The following is a 14019-nucleotide window of genomic DNA, read 5'->3' as shown; positions in this document are numbered from 1 at the left end:
GAATTCCTGGAGAACCAGTTTGCACCGAAGCCGGCATTGGTGATGATACGCCTTGAGCTGTAGAAGTCACTATTGTCACTTCCTCGCACATTCAAGACATTGCCTGCGTCTCAGAAACCATAATTGTTGCCAATGATATATTCTATACATGTATCATCTCCACCCCCGACCCGCCATGGGCAGGTACTATGCTACACAGGACATCAAAACGCGCAGAAAAGATGAAAAGCGGAGCCGCGGAAAACGCCCTGCAACCCTTGGAAAACAGCAGGGCAACAGAAGAGTAGAAATGAAAAGCGCAGAGGAGCGGCCAAGGACAATATTAACAGACGGCGGCCAGCCTCCATAACGCTTTGTCAACCTTGGCCCCAGCCCGACCGTCTACCACGACCATCCTACGACGCCAGTCGGAAGAAGGGCCAAGGTCGTATAATCGCACATTTTCAAAACCTACAAGGAACCCGTGACGATTCGTTTCATTATCCAAACACCTATCTCTTACAATACCTCGCCCACAATCTTGGCTGCCTCCTTGTACGTCTTGAGCAGCTTCTCGCACTTCTCGCGCTCGGCCTTGATTGTGTCGTCCTCGTACAGGAGCTCCTGGAAGAGATCCTCCTTGTACAGCGTTGACACGAGCCTATTTTGTACCACGTCCTTGGAGTGGTTGACGAGAAGATGCATAATCGCCTTGGGGACCTGGTCAGCGACGGTTTCCCGGACGATGTTGAAGTACGACGAGATGAGGCGGCGGATGAGCTCGGTCTCAAGGGCCTCGCGTTCTGTAAGCGCAGGTGCTTGCTCGGGGTTTGATGGCTATTGGACATTAGCATACAGTCAGGGCAACATGTGTTGGAGAAACTTACAAAGCCGCCTTCGAAGTTGTCTCCTCCCATACTTGGACTTCGGGGAGGGGCACTCATGGCAGCGCTCAATGGCGCGTCATAGTCGTCGGTGTCTGGTGGCATCATGGCCAATACATGAGCAGGCTGCTTGTTGTCGCCTCTCCGGATGCTCTGCGCAAAGCTGGGCTCGCTGTTTTGGCTGACGTGGCGGCTGCCAGGCCTGTTGTCAAGCGCTGCTTGTGCTGCTTGTTGTGGGTTGGCGTATGCGTTGTTGCTATCTTTGCTGAAGAAGTAGTTCAGGAAGCTGTCGCGTGCAGTACCAGGAGGTGACCGGTTGCGATTGTTGAGCGCGGCCGTGGTGCTCTGCGAGCCGTTCATCATCCGCCCGACGGCAGGCGACATGCTGCGGCTGGTTTGTGACTGGTGTTTCCGAAGAGGGAGAGCTTTGAGAGTTCCACCCTCGCCGCCTTCGCCCTCTTCGGCTTCTTCGCCATTAGCACCGTTCTGAAGTTCCTTCATCCTCCTCTGTTCCCGCCTCTTCTTCTCGGCCTCCATGGCAATCTTCTTTTCCCGCTGCTCCTTGTCGTTGATAACAGATGACATGGCGGCAGCAGCTCCAAGGAAGTTGGGGTGGTTTGTGTTGATGTATGCCCTTTGGATATCGATGAGAGAAGCGACGTAACCTGAGCAAGGGCCAAGTTGCTCTCGCAGAAGGTCAGAGACGACCTCAATGAGCTTTCCTTGTAGCCTGGGGTACCTCGTCAATTCGGTAGATCCGCAAGTGTGGCAGATCTTGATGAGTTCTTCGTATACAAGCTCCACGCAACGCTGACTGGGTATTTCCAAAAGCTTGATCTGAGGCTTTACGAGAAGGTCAAAAGCCAGCTCGGGTACGAACAGACTAGGCCTTGGACCAGTCGAGTTACGGATAGCCGTCCGGATGTCCAACACAGAGAGGTTCTGGGTTGGGTCCACCTGCTCGAGCGAGTTACCGAAGACGGAGTTGAAGATGTAGTATATACGGGCACCACCGCACAGCTCCTTGGTAGATATTTCGGTGGAAGTACCGTCGATGGACGAGATGAAAGAGGAGGCAAAGCGGGTCATGAGCTGCAGGATGAGCGAGCCGCGGTGCTCCTTACCAGTGAAGGCCACGTCGCCGTAGCTTGCGAGCTCTTGTTGTGTCTGGCCCATGAGCGTGTTGAGGCGCGCCTTGATGTCTGGTAACCGGTCGCGAATGTGGGCCATGAGGGTCTGGTTGAGGCTCTTGGCGAGCAGCTGGGTACCGCATCGGTTGGCCATATTCCGGTAGGCAGGATGGTGTCGGAAGAAGTCCCGCTCGGCTTGCAGGGCATCAGAGAGCGACTTGTTGCCCTGGATGTCTTGTTGTGACCGGTTGACAATACCAATGAAGCCGAGCTTGAGAGGGTAGACGCGGCCAGAGAGAATATCCATGGCGTTTGTACCGTGATCCATAAGATCCAGCTTTGTAAGGACACCGATGGTCCTCTTGCCCATGGGGTCGACATGGCGGGCCAGCTTCAAAGCTTCCGAGTTGACGAGATCGACGTTGGCGGGGGAGACGGCGAGGATGACACTGTTGGGCTTCGCAATGTACTCGGTGATGAGGTTTCGCGTCTGCTTCTCGATATCGGAGGGCTGATCGCCAATGGGCACCTGAGGGAGTTAGCTCCGGGTCCTGGCAGAAAAAAGTTGCCTGACTAACCTTTGTCAGACCAGGCAAGTCGACGAGCGTCAAGCTGAGGACGTGCGGGGAGTAGATCTTCAGGTTGATGGGCTGCCTGTTGATGCCCTTGTTGTTTCCTGCTATCCTCGAGGTCTCGTTCTCGATCTCGCGTTTGACGTCGGCAAAGTCGTAGAAGCGCTGACCCGGGATGTGGAGAAACTCTCCCCATTCTTGCTGGCCAGCTACACTGGCAGGTGTGTGTGGTACGTGGACCTCGTCATCGTCATCTTCGTCGCGTTCGCTCGGCAGGTTGATGAGTTGGAGGATGAGCGGCCGGCGTGTGACGATACCGCTGCCACGGGGAAGGAAGTCCTTGCCGACAATGTTCTCGAGTACCGACGACTTTCCAGATGATTGTGATCCCACGACGACCTGAGGCAGTTAGTAGGGTCCCTGATAGATTGGGCAGAGCTGCGTAGAATCTGCTCTGCGCTCACCGCATTCTCTTCTCGGGCTGGGGCGCACATACAATCTGGGGTAAATCTAGGGAATCATTTCCAATTGTGTTGAAGACCAGATCCTGCAGCCTGTTGACAATGTTGAGGAGCTCCTCGCCCAGCGACGCCATTGCGCTGGTGGTTATGTGTGGTTTCTCTGCTCCTTAAGGGTCCGGTTGTTGGTAGAACAGCCAAACAACACGGCGGGATCGTGTGTGAGCCCGATGTCGTCCTGCGGCGTGGAGATAGTGTTGCACGGTGCAGATGCGGGATCGGCGAAGAGATCGTGGCTGATGGCGGCTTCGTCGGGTCAGAGGCTCGTGATGGAGTGCCTTTGCTGCAGCTCCGTCGTCACTTCGCTTGAAAGTTCCAAGGTTTGATGATGGTGCACGTGACGGCCAGCATGGCAATCCACCTGGCAGCCACCCCACATTCAACATTCACATGTCTCCTTAATCTTAGGTCATATTGTTCATTCCTTTCGCATAAAGGAGGCAACACCCTCAGCCATGTGGCCACGCGCACCCGTGTTGTTAAAGCAAGCACACGGCTGCTGAAACCTCCTCTTCTGCTGGTCGCGAGCCCTGCGAACGCCACCACACGCGAGGCAGCATGCGGCTCGGCTCCAAGGCCGGACATGGTGTACAGGCTGCAGCAAACCGTATGTAGAGTGTGCACACGAGCAAATGAGTAACAGGACAAGCCTTTTCCACCACATGAGCAGCATCAGCAGTGCCTGGTGATGCACGACCCGTGGTCAGCATTGGATATGCACAACATAAGACTGGCTGGCTTCGCAACACAGCTGGCGCACGAGTCGCCTAGGATTTCTCGAGGATATGTGGATTACACTCCCCTAGTCCGGCCACGTAGTATCGCATTACCTCTCTGGTCGCTGAGAAAGTACCATGGACACGCTGGCGTACGCTGGCTCGCGCTCGGGTATTGTCGGACCCCGGGATTTCCCTTGTACTAGGCGACGGCTATCTATCAAGCCCTCCAGCCTTATCTCGCTGCGAGACGCGGCCAGACGCGACAACACCAAATTATCAAAGAAGATGTCCAGCTCCTATCTCCGCATCTTGGGGAATGCACTGTGATCGTCAGTTCGCTTCGACGTACTCTACTGCTAATTGGGAAAGGCTCATGTAGCCTCCAAGTCCCTGCGGAAGTCCGTCTCCGCATAAGCTGATAGGGTCTACACTGCTATGACTGATTCATTGTCTTACGACCAAGCTTCCTCCCGAGGGAAGCCTATCATTGTGATAAGCACTGTTATCATATTCACCGCAAACAAACCTTGGAACGCAGCAGGAGCGTTCGCACACCGACTACAAAGGTAGCGTGCCTTCTTCCCGTTTGTTCTCCCCCTTCCTAATCATCCTCACACCTCCACACCAACTTTCAGCCCTAAATCCATCCTGGGTTTCTGCCGCTTTCAGCTCTCGCCTACCTCGCTCTCATCATCTCCGACGCCTCCATGGCCCCGGAGTCTCACACACTTACTACCACCGAAGAACAGCAGAACGACGTTACAGTGGGGACCATCACTTGCACTGCACCTATCCCGTTTGGAGGGGATGAACAATGGCTTTACCTACCCGCAACCAAGAAGTTCGATCTGTCTCGCGGTTCACAGCAGAAGATGGTCTTCGAGTGCGATGAGGAAGATCGCAACCACACCGGCTTCATGATCGACCCTGGCAACTCGGTTTTGATTGTCGTCGACATGCAAAACTACTTTGTTCACCCACTCTATCGGGATCACGCCGCAGGCATAGCCGCTATCGAGCCGACTCTGAAAGTCATCGAAAGATGCCGTAAGGAGGGGATCCAAATTGCCTGGCTGAACTGGGGAATCAGCGACCATGACTTGAAAAAGATGGCACCTGCTATCCAGCGAGGCTTCAGCAAGACTCTGGGATGGCACGTCGGACTTGGCGCGCAGCTGCCCGATGGTCAGGGAAGGTGCCTGTTCAAGCGGACCTGGAACGCCGAACTCTACGACCCGTTCAAGGCAGTCGCTCAGCCTGGCGATTTATTCTTCGACAAGACGCGCATGTCGGGACTTTGGTCTGAGAAGGAGCCTCTTCACGAGTATCTCCGCGCATCTGGCAAGCAAACGCTACTTTTCGCCGGTGTCAACACGGACCAATGTGTTTTTGGCACCGTGTCAGACGCCTACTCTTATGGATGGGATTGTGTCCTGCTTCGCGACTGCACAGGCACCATGACAGGCCGAGGAGCTCAGGAGCTGGCCGAGTATCAAGTCTCGCAGAACATGGGTTTTGTGATGGACAGCAGTGCATTCTGCGAGGCACAGATTTGTGAACATTTTGAGGGTTGCTGATTCAGCGACACATGTCTTCTACGTTGGAGGTTTCCTGTCTTTTTTCTGTTCTTGAGCGTGCTATCCGAATACCCGTAGAGCTACACCAGCCTAGCAGAAATACAATCAAAATATGACATCTGTATGACTCGCGCTATCCAAGGGTTGCAAGATCGACGTTGCCCAATCATGTTGTAGCTTCCCCGAACGTTTGTGGATCTGCATAAGTTGAGGTACGAATGACGCACGACGAGGTTGGGTGGAGACTCCTCCCCATAAGGGCCTACCTCACGCGATAACGTTCCTGAGGTCATCTCAACGGTCTGCTGCACACATCCCGGACAACGACGAGGCCTGAAGCTATTTTGACACTGAAAGATTATCCACAAATCGACAAGCCGCTATTTCGCCAGCACGATGTTTTCCCAAGTCTCGATTGGGCTGACGTGCCTGCTGCCGCTCTGCGCCGTTGCGCTACCAACTGAGCAAAGGCCATTGATACTCAACGGCCCCAAGAACGTCCAGGCTGTTCGGACAAAGTAAGGAATTTCATCAAAACTACGAGCACCGTACTAAACTCCACAGACTTCAACACGCTGAGATCATTCCCACCGTCATTGATGACTTCCTGCCTAGTCTCACAGTGTCCGTTCTCTGGTCAGATGCCAAGGCCAAACTCGGCAACACCATTGAGCCAGACTATCTTGGAGAACAACCCACCATAGTTCTGCACGATGATACAAGCCCGGACGGAATGCACAGTACCTCCGACATGAGCTACGTCGTCACACTGACCGACCCCGACGCGCCATCCCGCGATAATCCAGCATGGTCAGAAATGTGTCATTGGATTGCGGCAAACGTCACCACAGCGCCGAACACGTTCTCGATCCTACCACTACCAGAGTTTGGTCTTACGGAAGAGACCAAGTCAACAGACGGCGGTCCGGAAGACGTGATGGAGTACAAGCCTCCTGGCCCACCACCAAAGACAGGCAAGCATCGCTACGTGTTCCTCGTCTTTGCGCCAAAGAACGGAACAACCGAGCCGCTTCATGTGAGTAAGCCAGAGGATCGCCAGCATTGGGGTACTGGGAAGGAGGGCGGTGGTGTGCGAGAGTGGGCTGAGCACAATGGCCTCGTGCCTGTTGCTGCCAACTTCATCTACTCGCAAAACGATAAGCAGTAGATACGCATCGATGCGCTTACTGTATGCATGGAATGCCGAGGGCACATGCATATCTAATGGCTGTTTTTTCTTTTCGAAATGTCTCTGCAAACGGCGGAGGCGTACTGTCAGTAGCGTACACATAGCATTGATACCAATAATCTCGTAACGAATGCACGTAATCAGGCTCTCTTCAGAGCGAGCGCTCTCATCGTATCATCCCATCGTTCCTCGTGCCGTGCGTCGAACGAGTAGCCCTACGGCCCCCCGATCGCGAAATTTGTGGGGCGACAGCTCCCGGGCCGAGCTGGTTGCACGCACCCCGCGCGCGTCTTCAGCTACCACCAACAACCCGCAACCACAGCTTCCGGCAACTTGTCTCTGTGCCGTCCATGCATTGCAGTATCGCGTCACTGATATTTCCGGTCAACATCTCTCACCTATCGACCCTGTCGTCGATTATCCGGACCATGGTGTGATGACTGAAAGCGACACAGACCTGCGCGTTCGGAACGAATCGTTACGAAGATGATCCAAGTCTCACTATTTCTCAACTATCCTTGTTCAAATTTGCGTATCAACAGGTTCAGCCGGTCTACGAAAATCAACTCTTTACCAGATTAATTTTTGGGACAAGACCTCATCTTTGGTATGCCCATCGCGATCTTCTACCTCCGCTAGGCCTTCCTTTTTATGATGTGTTGACAAAATACGGAGAGCCTCACGTTCTGATACGAGGAATCTCTTGAAGTGGTCGAGACTGCGACGATGACGGTCGGGCTCTGATTGAGCTGATTTTGAGGCTCAACACCGACAAATCATGACCGGGCTGCTGAGGTGGTCCGCGTTCGCACCTCGAAGGAAAACATGCAGCGCATTACTGCATCGTACGTGCATGTTATCCGAACGGCATGCGCAGCACGGATGGAGGAGGGCAATGATACTCGCCGACCGCGCAGACACGGCAATCACAAGTCCGAGATTGAACGCCTCTGGTTTCTATCAGCGATACACAGCCCTCTCTAATGGTTCTTAGCCAGTACAGTCTGAACGAATGAGGATGCCGCAGGGGCATGTCGTCCTGGCACCGGTCAGCCTTCGATACCCTGGGACGGCTTTGCATGTGCTTCGCTCAATGGGAATGAGGTCAGTGTAGTACAGACCAGGATGTTCATGTGCTGTTTGTATGCACTAGTCTTACTCCCATACAAGGTTGGGCGTGCCGAACGAGTGGAACGAGCCGATGTGCTCTTTCACCGGTGAACATCGCCTGAAAGCCGCCATGGCTATATTCTGCAAGCCACCCAGCAAGTAATGCGTACGTCAAGTTGTTCGGTGAAGGCTGAGAGCATAGTCACGTCTTGATTGGACTATCTCTAAGCTGATCTTCGTTTCGATTCTCGGAGGTCTGCCTTTGCGGCTGCGCAGTGCTACGTACTTAAACGACGTCTATGGCACCGTGTAATAAGGACAAGCCAGTTATCGACTACGAGAACGGACTCGTACTCCAACACTCCACTGTTCCAGCGGTGCCTCGTTGTACATTCCTGAATTGCTTCACGCACTGCCCCGGGGCTGTGTTACACCACCTCGCCAGATGATGTCATCAGGATGTCCAATCAGCAAGAAGTCTGCAAGTCGAAAAATGTATGAAGAACATCATTTCCCTACTGCTTTGACTTCGCGGCCTAAAGCCAGTCCCTACAATTTCGCGGTACAGACCGCTGACGCCTTACCTCGCCAGCGCTACAACATGAGTAGAAACCAGAAGTGTGGACTTTTCGACGCGATCGAGGCAAAGCTAGCGTGGAGTGCGTTCTCGAGGAAAAAGTTCCTTCCTCAGAACGAATTCGAAGCGCTGTTGACAGAAAGCAACGTTCAGGAGGAACTGCAAAAAGCCGCCCCTGGGGCATATGATGACTCACTTGCAGAGTACATTACGAAGCACGCAAGGAAAACTTTTGCCACGTTAATCTGTGAGGACAAAGTTCTGAAAGCTTTTAACCTCGAAGCTTTCGGATTTCGCGACGATTACCTTCCTATCGACATTGAAGGGGAACACGTCACCTCTCTCAACGGCATCTCAGGAAATTCAAACGCTTGGAACTGGTTCTGCGACTGGAGCCGACGGGAAATAAGCAAATTCCGTGATGCGCAGTGGATATTCCTGCCGTTCGTCTTCTCCGATGATAGCACGATGGAGGAATTGCATCGAGACTGCCCGCTGCCCTTCCTTACATCCGATTCAATGGGGGAGGGAGGCAGTTTCAGCTTTCTACACAAAGCTACTATACATCATGCTCACCAAAGAGTCAGTTCGGTCAGTATTTTCGTCTCCTAAATCCATCATCCTTTCTGACACGAACAGGACAATCTTGCCATCGCGATCAAACAACTACGCAATCAAGAAGCTGGGGCCGATCAAAGTGAACTGGAAGCTTTAAACCTGGCTCGGCAACTGAAACATCCCCATATCGTACCTTTCATTGGCGGCTTTAGACAAGAATCCACGAGCTACTTACTGTTTCAATGGGCAGATGGAGGGAACTTAAGATCGTATTGGAACGACAAGAAGAACTGGTCTAGGGACGGAGATCTCATAAGTTGGACGATCCATCAACTAGGAGGGCTGATCGCTGCACTCGAAAAGTGGCACAATGGACCATCCGAAATTACTTCGAATGGCCGGCATGGAGATCTGAAGCCGGAGAATATCCTGAGATCCTCAGAAACTGACCGTGGACTGTTCCAAATCGCGGATCTAGGGCTGGCAAAGGTACATTCTCTGCCAACACACGCCCGCAACAAGCCTTCAGCCACCCCACATGGGACACTCAGATACAGGCCGCCTGAAATCGATAGGCTGAGTGACGACAAGCGAATATTCTCTAGATCCTATGATATGTGGGGCATGGGCTGTATCATTCTAGAATGGACCATCTGGCTAGTCTATGGCATCGACGAACTTAACAGGTTCTACCGAAACGCGTTTCCCGACGAGACCGATGCATTTTGGTCACGTAAAGGCGAGGGATGGTCCATCAATCCAGTAGTGACATCATGGATGACACATATGACTGATACAAGTCTGCTAGACGGAGAGCATTGTTACAGCATTGCTTTACGTAGACTTTTGATCTTTGTAAGGGACAAGTTATTGGTACCGGATTCAGCAGAACACGATACAATCGGCACATTTGAACTTTCCAGGGGTGGTGATAATTTACCCAAATTGGACCTCACGCCTGCTTCTGGGTTTGCGCGGGTGCCGTCCTCCTCACAGAGGGCGAAGAGCAAAGACTCGTGCTTGAAACTCGAAGAGATCGGCTCGCCACAGGACAATATTCAGAACTACATGCACAACCCAAAAGTTACTCTGAGCGGACAGTATTCTCGAGGTCCATCAACACCGAGCAGGCTGCTGACGCCTTTCTCGAATCCAAGTTTTCGCCAAGAGGTGAATGATCCCCTCGGCAATCGATGAGCAAGTTTCTGATGTCAACCCATCAACAGAAACCGCGTGATATGATCCAGCCAGAATACCAACGACGAAGGAATGGCGGGATTGCCAACACCAACAACCCATACGCTATTCCTGGAACTTTGAACTTATGGATAACGCATTTCGACAATCTCTTCGCAAAGAACGTTTTCGGTATCCTAGACAACGACGAAATCTCCAAGCTTGCTCCAGCCTATCCAATCCTGAGTTCTTTATGTCACCACTGCTCAAATGCTGAAACAGGCATCTTTTCCAGAGGTTCCTTCCTGGTATCGCACAAAAAGGCGGAGCAATTCCAGATGACGTGCGCTCTGTGTGCTGTCGTGAACAAAGTCATAAGCAGTACAGCAGGAGACGACAGATACAAGATGGTGTTGCGAGAAGGGTCTTCATTGATCTCTGCGAGAGGAGAGCCTCCGCTACTTTCCTTAGTAGTAGGACCGAGTCCTGGTAGGTAGTAAGCTCTATCCTTAAGGCAACGTTGTTAATCGTGAGTGAAGGTCTTAACCGTTTTCCGGACATTTACCAAAGGGGATTCCCTGTTTTACCGGCTTCGGGAAGTTCTCTTCAGGTCAAATTGTTGAAGAGATGGATCAAGTGGTGTGATCTGCATCACGAATGCAAACCGACAGAGATGAGCATGCCTTCGAGGCTGGTCGATGTATGTCCAAAAGAAAGCTGCAACGGTCGCGGCGAGACGAACACACTTCGTTTAGACTGCAACGGTATTAGAAAAGACAACAAATATGTGGCTTTGACGCACCGGTGGGGTGACACATCATTACACGGTCCATTTCATTCCTTGCGTCATGCAACGCTCGAAGGTTGGCGAGAACATCTTGATCTAAGCATGCTACCACAAACCTTTCAAGACGCAGTGAAGATCACTAGAAGCCTCGGCTTTCGGTATCTGTGGGTGGACGCACTTTGTATAATCCAAGATGATGCAGGGGATCTGCAGGCTCAAATCGGCAAGATGGAAGACGTCTTTAGGTGTGCGTATGTCACGCTATCCGCAACCTGCGCAGTCGATAGCGACGATGGCTTCCTAAAAGCGGATCGCAAACTTAGACGCCACTATCCGCTTTCTTATGCCAACCAGCTGGGTAGCTTGGATATGATCTATCTCTGCGACCCGATCGATGATTTTGGACGCCATGTAGAGCAGTCGGCACTCAGCAATAGGGGATGGGTGTTTCAAGAAAGAGCTCTATCTCGGCGCATCATACACTTTACTGAGTTCCAAGTGTACTGGGAATGTGGAAAGGGGATCAGATGTGAGACATTATCGACGCAGTACAAGTGAGTATCGCTATGCCTTTTACCTATACAGGAACCATAGCTGACCATCCCACAGCCATAAGACTTCTTTCCTCTCCGACCCCCAGTTCCCTGATGCTATGTTGAAGCGATACAAAGGAATGCGCATAGCATTCTTTGAGGAAATCTTTGCAAGGTATTCACAGCTCGACTTTACGCACCCTGCAGACAGGCCTCTAGGGATGGCTGGAATCGAATCACGATTTGCGAAAATATTTGGTCAAGCACGATATGGGATACTGGATGATCCTCGCGAGCGCAGCTATTTGCGTCGCAGTCTCCTCTGGCGACGTGCAGATCTCCGCAAAGAGATGACTAAGATTGACTATCCACCAAATCGTCGGGTGCTCTCATGGTCCTGGATGGCAGTGACAGGCTCTATATGCTTCATGGATATTCCATTCGGTGCAGTTGACTGGAAGCCAGACCTTGATTCGCCATTCGACAACCACGGAACTCCCGGGGCTCTTCGTGGCGACGCTAGAGACTTTGACAAGCAGGAAACTGATCGAGTATTCTTCGATCGTAGTCCAGACGCTGATTGGTTCACGTACAGCCTCCTTAAGTGTGTGGTCCTGGGCATGCAGGATGTGTCGAACGGTAGCCTGTTGACTCATTATGGCCTGCTTGTTGCTGCTGCAGAAACGGGTAGTGACGTATACGAGCGAGTAGGAGTCGCTGCTTTTGAGCGGGATCAGACATGGATGGACCAACAATACGTTGAACGAATACGCGTCATGTAGAATACACACATCGTGCGTAGGCTACTTCAATGAAACAAGCAAGCCGAGTATCTCGCCACGATTCCTCCATCAGAAGAAATTCTTCCCTACGCATCGGGAAGGAATGCGCCTTCATTGTTGAAGAAGTTGGTTGTCTCAGTCCCGTCGCCCGAGCGCTTCAAAACCGCCAGTGGAAAAATTATCTGGATCTGTGGACTCGACATCATTAGTCTCTTCCATATGCAACGACACCAACTGAATCGCTTCGGTGTGAAAGACATTCAAGAACACCGCAGTTTTGATAAACGGTTCGGCATGTTGAAGTACTCGCTCGAACAAGTGTGGGAGGTCGCGAAGCGGACGCCTAGTTGCCCGCTCGATCAAACGCCTGATGAGGCTGTCGATCGGTACCTCCTTAAGGTCCAGAAATGCGGAAATGGTGGAAGTGGATCTCTTCGTATCATCTGCGGGCACAAAGACTGTGAAGAGATGCGAACTGGTGGGCCCAGCGAGGCGGGGCAGAGTTTTTGGGTGGATATGTACAAGGAGATGCTGTAGGGTTATGACCTATAATCGAATGGAGCTAACCAAATTTGAGGGTATTCAGTGCAATTGTTTCTGAGATTGCGAGCTGTAATACCTGAGGTCTGAAAGCTAGAGGCCACCTTCGAATCCCGGCATTTCGTCCTTCACATACATGCATGAAGGCCTCAGTTTTGATTTGCACTCTCCATTCCATCTCCTCTGACATGATGCTTGAAATTTCTCTGGTTTTCATGCTTCAGTTGAGCTGAACCTAAGACATCAGCATCGGATCTCTTGACTAGTTGGACTAGCCCTGCGTCACTTTCTTTCACAACCCTCCCGCTCTTTGTCGTCCACGTGATCGTGATAATCGCAGCGCTCCAATTCCTCGTTCCACCATCCGCATTCCAGGTTTATGGCCATTGAAGAATAGCGCGCAACTATGCGGATCAGCATAACAGGCGATAGGTTTTGTTTGAGCAAATCAGCAATCCCAGACTTCTCATCCACTCTGCCATAGTCGCTCACATCCCAGTGACGGCAGTGGACATTGATGAACAGATCCAGTATGCTATGATTCGATGGCAAGTTGTCCATAGCGTACTGCGTAGCCGTGAAGAAAGGAGGTGGGCGAGAAGCTGGCGGATCTTCTACATTAATTAAAGTGTCGACGATGCAATCGTGGGCGGCTTGTCTGAAGATAGGGGCCAGAAACCTATCGCCAAAGACGAGTGCCTTGGTATATCCGGTGATGAGAGTGTCGTCATCGACGTATTCGTCTGACGTCATGTTTTGTCCATGTAGAGAATCGCACTGGTGTTCGTTGGGCATTTGTTGGTTATATAACCAGTGAACGAAGATGTCTACAGCCACAGTATCGACATCGCTCAAGGTCACCAGCTTGTCGTCTGACTCTTTCCATGAGCCGTTGAAGGCGTTGCGGAAGTACTCCGAGTGGTGTGTGAGCAAAGCTTTGTGCACGTGATAGTGCTGTTTCTGTGGGCCGATTTCGAGAACGACGAATCCTTCTTTTGCAGCTATACTGCGTACTGTCAGTTCAAGTTTCTCCCAAGAATCAGGGCTGTAAAGAAGCCTACCTGACAAGTGGCGCCTTCCTGGGTTTCTCTGGTTTTGTCTGCGTCGCAAGGTTCGTGTCGATGGAAGCCATACTTGCTTCGTGCCGCGGAGGAGCGACGCGATGAGTATGGCGCTGCTTGTTCAGAAAGTAAAGAGGGAGGAGATTAGAACTGGGCAGGCCTGATCTCGGTGATTGATAGAAAAGCTCGCTAGCGCACTTGCGTGAAGGTGAAGGTGAGACCGCTTAAACGAGCAAACGCACGCTCGCCCCACTAGTAATTGCAATAATACTCATTGAGTGAGATATGATGAATATTGATTACTTTAGTTCTCAAAACCCGAAGAAC

General features: G+C 51.9%; 4 protein-coding genes across 4 annotated transcripts; 2 read left to right on the top strand and 2 right to left on the bottom strand.

Moving 5' to 3' along the window:
• Positions 1–498: 498 nt before the first annotated feature.
• On the bottom strand, positions 499–3160 carry J4E83_006176 (uncharacterized protein; the record flags this gene model as incomplete). Its single annotated transcript, XM_049333091.1, has 4 exons — positions 499–816; positions 867–2522; positions 2572–2964; positions 3062–3160. The coding sequence occupies 4 exons, from the start codon at positions 3158–3160 to the stop codon at positions 499–501; spliced, it is 2466 nt and encodes an 821-aa protein (XP_049187781.1).
• Positions 3161–4509: 1349 nt separating this feature from the next.
• J4E83_006175 (uncharacterized protein) lies at positions 4510–5379 on the top strand (the record flags this gene model as incomplete). The annotated part of the gene is made up of 1 exon (XM_049333090.1): positions 4510–5379. The coding sequence occupies one exon, from the start codon at positions 4510–4512 to the stop codon at positions 5377–5379; it is 870 nt and encodes a 289-aa protein (XP_049187780.1).
• Positions 5380–5775: 396 nt separating this feature from the next.
• Positions 5776–6547, top strand: J4E83_006174 (uncharacterized protein; the record flags this gene model as incomplete). Its single annotated transcript, XM_049333089.1, has 2 exons — positions 5776–5897; positions 5944–6547. The coding sequence occupies 2 exons, from the start codon at positions 5776–5778 to the stop codon at positions 6545–6547; spliced, it is 726 nt and encodes a 241-aa protein (XP_049187779.1).
• A 6366-nt stretch (positions 6548–12913) lies between these two features.
• Positions 12914–13763, bottom strand: J4E83_006173 (uncharacterized protein; the record flags this gene model as incomplete). Its single annotated transcript, XM_049333088.1, has 2 exons — positions 12914–13637; positions 13693–13763. 2 exons carry the CDS (start codon positions 13761–13763, stop codon positions 12914–12916), a joined length of 795 nt encoding a protein of 264 aa, XP_049187778.1.
• Positions 13764–14019: the final 256 nt, after the last annotated feature.

This window comes from Alternaria metachromatica (assembly GCF_023757995.1).
Source record: "Alternaria metachromatica strain BMP 0045 chromosome Unknown scaffold_13, whole genome shotgun sequence".
NCBI lineage: Eukaryota > Fungi > Ascomycota > Dothideomycetes > Pleosporales > Pleosporaceae > Alternaria > Alternaria metachromatica.
Note: the sequence above shows the minus strand (reverse complement) of the source record. Positions and strands in the feature narration are given on the sequence as shown.